At 46.2% G+C, this 8,599-nt stretch overlaps 1 protein-coding gene across 1 annotated transcript in view; it reads left to right on the top strand.

The window, feature by feature from the left end:
- The first annotated feature begins 375 nt into the window (after positions 1-375).
- LOC120062810 (ectoderm-neural cortex protein 1-like) overlaps positions 376-8,599 on the top strand; it is a 13,775-nt gene continuing 5,551 nt past the window's right edge. The window contains exons 1-3 of the mRNA XM_039012883.1: positions 376-614; positions 2,297-2,524; positions 2,987-4,579. Of these exons, the coding sequence (XP_038868811.1) occupies positions 2,303-2,524; positions 2,987-4,540 (1,776 nt within the window). The 5' untranslated portion in view covers positions 376-614; positions 2,297-2,302 and the 3' untranslated portion in view covers positions 4,541-4,579. The remainder of the gene's footprint in view (positions 615-2,296; positions 2,525-2,986; positions 4,580-8,599) is intronic.

Here is an 8,599-nt window from a genome sequence, read left to right as displayed (position 1 = left end):
CATATAGCTAGATATTGTGTGGTGAATTATTTCAAAGCCATTTATCTTGCAACAACATTTGTCTTGGAAAGCTATTGCATGCAGGTCTTGTTCTAGCCCCCGCACTAAAACAGCTGACTCAGCTAATCAAAGTATTCATGATTATTTTAATCAGGTGTTTTAGAGCATAGATGTGGAACCAATGGCTGCACACCCTGTAACTCTTCAGGATGAGCAAGGAAGGGTTGGTGAGTGACCACGTTTAAAAAGCACTACTAGTTTGCATACGCCGCCCCCTTTCTTGAACATTGCCCCTCCCACATCACGCTTTAAAACCATCTCCTTTCTTTCCAGAGCTCTTTACCTCTCGCTGAGTCAAAGCGAAAGACATTCTATTACAAGACTGGCGACATTTCAGATCTCATAATGTGTATTGTAACAGAAGAAAACTAATATCTCATTCGTTTCAATGAACGAGATCACGCATCGAAACTACAGTAGAGAAGCGACAGATTACGCTGTTTTGGAGTCTAGCAGTGCAACTTTGTATCTTTTTCAAGAGGAGAGGAAATATCGGTCTCGAGAGCATCGTGGTTCTCACTGGACCGGAGTGTCATGCTCTTAGTCAGTCAGAGGTAAATGTCCATCTACTATTATCATCTGTGGTTCTGAAGATCTGCAGTGATCAGTATTGTTGTGAAAATAAGATATTATGGTTAGAAATTCAGGGGGCTACAACAACTTGTTGGTGCGATGCATTTCATTTTGGTTGTTGTTGTAATATTGTGGATATACTGTACATTTCAAAGCACTCCAGTTTTGAGCGCGAATTACTACAGGTCAGTGTTGTTGTGTGAGGGTAATATTTCCCCACACCACTTCTTTCATACCACAGCTACATTAAGGCTTGAGACTGGAGATTCAGAGACGATTACATGTAATAACACTTTAATAACAGCTGTAATAACTTGTTTTAAATAGACCTACATCATATTAATATCAGGGCTGTCAACACCATAGCATTACATATAGAACTGATTCATAGGATCTCTGTGGTCAAAACAACCTTGAGCTTCAACTGGTATGAGACCATACCATTGCCTGGAAGGCATATGGATTACATTGATATAGTCTAGTAACTCCCGTGGTCCTAGTAATGTGAATATTAGGCTGATACAGTTCTCTCCATAATGTGGTAACTGGCAAATACAGAAGATGCATTGTCTAGTTATCTATCCCCAGGGTATTTGTAGTCTAATCAATCTGTCATTGAAATAAGTCTAGCTGCTGGTTAATGGCTCTGGTTAATGGCTGAAACCTTGTCCTCTCCCTACAGCTGGTTTGTTCTTGTTGATTCCACTAATATTGCTTATAAAGCTATTTTGAAATAATTCAGCACATTTCAAGTCTGAAAACAACAAAGCCATTGGGATACAGTCAACAGCTAACAGACAGAGTTGGGGAGTTGGAGTTGCCTCAGAGGCACACAGCTGTTTGTAATTTAGGAAGGCTGTATGTTTTTAGAAATAAAAAAACCGTCAGGAGTTTGGCTTGTATGACATCACTCAAAGTCAAGATGCCATTGTCTCTGGCAGAGAACACTTACTAATGCATTCAAGACAGGAGCTGACAATAAAGGTTTTCCATTGTGTGTGAGTGGATTTAGCCTAGTGCAGTGGTTCTCAACCAGCAGTACTAGCATCCCTGGGGGTACTCGGCCTATCCACAAGTAGCCTAGCGGTTAAAGCTGTTGGGCTAGTAACCATAACGTTGCTGGTTCACATCCCTGTGCCGGCAAGGTGGGGGTGGGGGGGGGGAATCGTCCTTTCTTCCCTTGAGCAAGGCAGTTATTGCCCAACAACAACTGTTCTCCTGCACCTCTCTGGTTCAGAGGGGTTGGGTTAAATGTGGGAGACACATTTTGGTTCAATGCATTCAGTTGTGCAACTGGTATCTCCTTCCCTACTTGAGAATGCTTACGAGACCATAGGGTTATGAGACTGGTAAAATGCACATGAGGGGGGTACTTCAAGGGTAGTATGGGCAGAGAAAAATGTACTTGGTGGTACAGTAACCAAAAAAGGTTGTGAACCACTAACCTAGCGTATGAGCTATTGGTCTTCTGTGTTAAAAGCAGGTAATAACATTTCATCTGTCTAAGCACTCAAGATCAGAGTTGTGCAACAAAGCTTAAAATAACAGTATAGAGGCATTGCTGTGCAGGTAGTTCATGCAGCTTTTAGTATTGTCAATAAGGACTAGATATCAGTCTCATTTATGTGTGACTCATTCTTCTTCTCCCTCCCTCATCTCGAAGGATCCAATGAAAATGTCCGTCTGCACGCATGAGAACCGCAAATCCTGCCTCAGCTCGGCGTCCATGAACATCTTCCTGTTTCACAAGTCATCGTACGCGGACAGCGTCCTTACGCACCTCAACGCGCTCCGGCAGCAGCAGCTCTTCACCGATGTCCTCCTCCACGCTGGGAGACGCTCCTTCCCCTGCCACCGTGCTGTGCTGGCTGCATGCAGTCGCTACTTCCAGGTAAAGACACTGGGCTTGTTCAACATTGCAGCTGATTTTGCAGATGACTGCTGACTGACTGATGTACAGATGTAGGATCTTAATTTGACCAATTTCATCGCAGGAGTAAAATAATCCTGCAGGAGGAGGATTTGATGAATAAAACAAATAAGTGATCATTTCTTACAAGAAAATTAGATTTGATAGGCTACAGTAGGCTATAGTTTAGGTGTGAGCTCTAGTGAAAGAAAGGCTTTTCAGTGAATGTATGTTATTCACAAGTCTCATTTGAATTTCCTGCATCGACAACAGAGTGATCAAGTTAAGATACTACATCTGTACAAATCACCTTGCAACATGATTATCATCTCTATCACTGTGATCATCTCCAATAGGAAAATATGACACGTTTGCCGCCATACCAATGCTAACAATGCTACTGCTAACAAGCTAACTCTTGGTGTCCCACTCTCTTTGTTCCAGGCCATGTTCAGTGGAGGTCTCCGGGAGAGCCAGGCCAGCGAGGTGGACTTCAGGGACTCCATCCACCCAGAGGTGCTGGAGCTCTTACTAGACTATGCCTACACCTCCCGGGTGGTGATCAACGAGGAGAATGCAGAGTCCCTCCTGGAGGCAGGAGACATGCTGGAGTTCCAGGACATCCGGGACGCCTGCGCTGAGTTTCTGGAGCGGAACTTGGCAACGTCCAATTGCCTGGGCATGCTTCTGCTGTCCGATGCCCACCAGTGCACCAAGCTGTCCGAGCTCTCCTGGGGCATGTGCCTCAGTAACTTCTCCACCATCTGCAAGACGGAGGACTTCCTCCAGCTGCCCAAGGACATGGCGGTGACGCTGCTGTCCCATGAAGAGTTAGAGACGGAGGACGAGAGGCTGGTCTACGAGGCCGCCCTCAACTGGGTCAACTATGACCTGGAGAGGAGGCACTGCCACCTCCCCGAGCTGCTGAGGACGGTCCGCCTGGCCCTGCTCCCCACCATCTTCCTCATGGAGAATGTGTCCACAGAGGAGCTAATCAATGCCCAGACAAAGAGCAAGGAGCTGGTGGACGAGGCCATACGCTATAAACTCAGGATCCTCCAGAACGATGGTGTGGTCAACAGCCCCCTGGCCAGGCCCAGGAAGACCAGCCACGCCCTGTTCCTCTTGGGAGGACAGACCTTCATGTGTGACAAGCTGTACCTGGTAGACCAGAAGGCCAAGGAGATCATCCCCAAGGCCGACATCCCCAGCCCCAGGAAGGAGTTCAGCGCTTGCGCCATCAGCTGTAAGGTCTATGTTACCGGCGGGAGGGGCTCAGAGAACGGTGTGTCCAAAGACGTGTGGGTCTACGATACGTCCCGCGAGGAGTGGTCCAAGGCGGCGCCTATGATCATCGCCCGCTTCGGCCACGGATCGGCCGAGCTCAAAAACTGCCTCTACGTGGTTGGAGGACACACGGCGGGTACAGGCTGTCTCCCCGCCTCACCCTCTGGGTCACTCAAACAGGTCGAGAAGTACGACCCGGTTGCCAACAAGTGGTGCATGGTGGCGCCGCTGAGGGAAGGCGTGAGCAACGCGGCGGTGGTCAGTGTCAAACTCAAACTCTTCGCCTTCGGAGGAACCAGCGTCACCCATGACAAATTACCCAAGGTGCAGCTCTACGACCCACAGGAGAATAGGTGGTCTGTCCCCGCCTCCTGCCCACAGCCCTGGCGCTACACGGCCGCCGCCGTCCTCAACAACCAGATCTTTGTGATGGGTGGCGACACAGAGTTCTCGGCATGCTCTGCCTATAAGTTCAACAGCGACAGTTACCAATGGACTAAAGTAGCAGATGTGACAGCCAAGAGGATGAGCTGCCAGGCGGTGGCGTCAGGTAACAAACTGTATGTGGTGGGAGGCTACTTTGGCACTCAGCGGTGTAAGACTCTGGACTGTTACGATCCAACACTGGACGCGTGGAACAGCATCACTACCGTACCCTACTCACTCATCCCCACAGCATTCGTCTCCACCTGGAAACACCTCCCAGACTGAGGACTGGACTCCGACTCAACGTCGAGCATCGGCCTCACGGTGAGTGGAATAATGGATGATAAATATTCTTGGCTCCACGGTTGTCCGGTTGTCTGTTTGTCTCGGACAAGTACAATATTGGAATGATGACTGATATTCAGCCAGAAACACCACAGCAGTCCTCCTGCCTGACAACTCATACATCTTTCTAAATCATAGCACAGAGCTAAATAGTCATCCACTATTCAAAAATGAATAAATACTAATAAGTATTCGGGCTCATTTAAAAACAACCAATTACCTTTCAATCCTAGATTATTATAATATTAGATGATAATGCAGGAATACAGAGGTGTCTCCTAATAGGGGTGATAGACTGCAGCCATGAGAGTAGACCCAGGAACATTAGTCTACCCAGATGTTGTTATGAGAGTCGACCCAGGAACATTAGTCTACCCAGATGTTGTTCTGAGAGTAGACCCAGGAACATTAGTCGACCCAGATGTTGTTATGAGAGTCGACCCAGGAACATTAGTCTACCCAGATGTTGTTATGAGAGTAGACCCAGGAACATTAGTCGACCCAGATGTTGTTATGAGAGTCGACCCAGGAACATTAGTCTACCCAGATTTTGTTATGAGAGTCGACCCAGGAACATTAGTCTACCCAGATGTTGTTATGAGAGTCGACCCAGGAACATTAGTCGACCCAGATGTTGTTATGAGAGTCGACCCAGGAACATTAGTCTACCCAGATGTTGTTATGAGAGTCGACCCAGGAACATTAGTCTACCCAGATGTTGTTATGAGAGTAGACCCAGGAACATTAGTCTACCCAGATGTTGTTATGAGTGGGAAGAGCAGGTAGAGTGGGAGGGGTGTGTAGAGGCAGTGATTTGTGCTAGGTCAGTCCAGTGGGACTAGGTAGAGTGGGAGGGATGTGTAGAGGCAGTGATTTGTGCTAGGTCAGTCCAGTGGGACTAGGTAGAGTGGGAGGGATGTGTAGAGGCAGTGATTTGTGCTAGGTCAGTCCAGTGGGACTAGGTAGAGTGGGAGGGATGTGTAGAGGCAGTGATTTGTGCTAGGTCAGTCCAGTGGGACTAGGTAGAGTGGGAGGGATGTGTAGAGGCAGTGATTTGTGCTAGGTCAGTCCAGTGGGACTAGGTAGAGAAGTTTAGATGGGAAGTCTATGGTGGTGGCCCACATTGTTTATTGAAGTAGAAGCCTGATGTCTGTTTGAAAGGCCTGGGTGGGCTGAAACCCATGGGCTTGCACTGTGGTGTGTGTGGAAGGGGAGGGGGAGGGTCATAGCTCTGGTCTGATAGAAAGCAGAGGGGAGTGGAGTGGTGGTCTTTGTCTTCTAAGGAATGCTTCTCTCTCTCTCTCTTTCCATACAGCTCTCTATTGTCCAACCTGTTTGATTAGAATTGGGATAAAGGGACATGGTGGTGGTAGGCAGCGCAGGCCTGGAATGCTTGTCAGTGGTCATTGGCTGACCTCCTAAGATCGATGTCCGCGCCCCCACGAAAATCTAATTAGCATATTTTAAAAATCCCCATAAAAATCAGTTAGTTTAATTATTATATATATATATTTTATTTAACTAGGTAAGCCATTTAAGAACAAATTCTTATTTACAATGACTGCCTACCCCGGCCGATGCTGGGCCAATTGTGTGCCGCCCTATGGGACTCCAAATCATGGCCGGATGTGATACAGCCTGGATTCGAACCAGGGACTGTAGTGACGCCTCGTACACTGAGATGCAGTGCCTTAGACCGCTGCACCACTCGGGAGCCCTAAACTAGTTTAAGCTAGAGATATCTGTTTTTTTGCATTGGATGCGTCTCAATCCACCCCATCCGCCTATGTAACACATCTTCATCTGTAGTGAAAGGTGACAGAGCTAGAGCAGTGTTTGTTAGACCATAAGACATCCTGAAAATCAGTCTTCTCACAAAATCGTCTGTAGCATCTGAACGGTTTGGCCTATAAACTCCATGGAAAGATGAGACTCTCACGAACACGATGGTGTTCTCCGTTTTTCTCTACAACCCCCACAAGCGTCTTGGGACTCGTCTGAAGTAGATACAGTCGATCTGCCAACTTCCATCTGTAGCGTCCGAACAGTTTGCGCTACACACTAATTATGACCCCTCTGTGTAAAAGTGAGACTCTCATGAACACGTATAGTGGCTTGTGAAAGTATTCACCCCCCTTGGCATTTTTCCTATTTTGTTGCCTTACAACCTGGAATTAAAATTGATTATTTGGGGGTTTGTATCATATGATTTACACAACATGCCTACCACTTTGAAGATGCAAAATATTTTTTATAGTGACACAAACAAGAAATAAGACAAAAAACAGAAGACTTGAGCGTGCATAACTATTCATCCCCCCAAAGTCAATACTTTGTAGAGTCACCTTTTGCAGCAGTTACATTTGCAAGTCTCTTGGGGTCTGTCTCTATAAGTTTGGCACATCTAGCCGCTGGGATCTTTGCCCATTCTTCAAGGCAAAACTGCCTCAAGATGGATGGGTTCTGCTGGTGTACAACAATCTTTAAGTCATACCACAGATTCTCTATTGGATTGAGGTCTGGGCTAGGCCATTGCAACACATTTAAATGTTTCCCCTTAAACCACTCGAGTGTTGCTTTAGCAGTATGCTTAGGGTCATTGTCCTGCTGGAAGGTGAACCTCCATCCCAGTCTCAAATCTCTGGAAGACTGAAACAGGTTTCCCTCAAGAATTTCCCTGTATTTAGCGCCATCCATAATTCCTTCAATTCTGACCAGTTTCCCAGTCCCTGCTGATGAAAAACATCCCCACAGCATGATGCTGCCACCACCATGCTTCACTGTGGGGATGGTGTTCTCGGGGTGATGAGTTGTGCTGGGTTTGCGCCAGATATAGCGTTTTCCTTGATGGCCAAAAAGCTCAATTTTAGTCTCTTCTGACCAGAGTACCTTCTTCCATATGTTTGGGGAGTCTCCAACATGCCTTCTGGTGAACACCAAACGTGTTTTCTTTTTTCTTTAAGCAATGGCTTTTTTTCTGGCCTTCCGTAAAGCCCAGCTCTGTGGAGTGTGCGGCTTAAAGTGGTCCTATGGACAGATACTCCAATCTCCGCTGTGCAGCTCCTTCAGGGTTATCTTTGGTCTCTTTGTTGCCTCTCTGATTAATGCCCTCCTGCCTGGTCCGTGTGTTTTGGTGGGCGGCCCTTCCTTGGCAGGTTGTGTGGTGCCATATTCTTTCCATTTTTTGATAATGGATTTAATGGTGCTCCGTGGGATGTTCAAATTTCAAATATTTTTATAACCCAACCCTGATCTGTACTTCTCCACAACTTTGTCCCTGACCTGTTTGGAGAGCTCCTTGGTCTTGATAGTGCCGCTTGCTTGGTGGTGCCCCTTGCTTAGTGGTGTTGCAGACTCTGGGGCCTTTCAGAACAGGTGTATATATACTGAGATCATGTGACAGATCATGTGACACTTAGATTGCACACAGTTGGACTTTATTTAACTAATTATGACTTCTGAAGGTAATTGGTTGCACCAGATCTTATTTAGGGGGTTCATAGCAAAGGGGGTGAATACATATGCACCCACCACTTTAATTTTTTTTATTTTTTATTTATATTTTGAAACAAGTCCTTTTTTAAATTTCACTTCACCAATTTGGACTATTTTGTGTATATCCATTACATGAAATCCAAATAAAATCCATTTAAATTACAGGTTGTAATGAAACAAAATAGGAAAACACCAAGGGGGTGAAAACTTTTGCAAGGCACTGTACATGTCCGTTGTTTTGCCCACAGGCCTCACAAGTCAAGGCTGAAGGTCCCCCAGAACCAGTTGAACACATGTATGGAAGTATATATGGAAACTGTTTATTGACAAAAATAAGGGGTTAAATGAATGTAAAAAAACGAAAAGAATCTCTCAGATTTAGGAAAGACGCTTCAGAACAAACGTCCTTTAGATGTTTTTGGGGGGGGGGACTATCTGTTGTTCCTTTAGATGTTTTTTTTGGGGGGGACTATCTGTTGTTCCTTTAGATGTTTTTTGGGGGGG

This window comes from Salvelinus namaycush, chromosome 18 (assembly GCF_016432855.1).
Source record: "Salvelinus namaycush isolate Seneca chromosome 18, SaNama_1.0, whole genome shotgun sequence".
NCBI lineage: Eukaryota > Metazoa > Chordata > Actinopteri > Salmoniformes > Salmonidae > Salvelinus > Salvelinus namaycush.
Note: the sequence above shows the minus strand (reverse complement) of the source record. Positions and strands in the feature narration are given on the sequence as shown.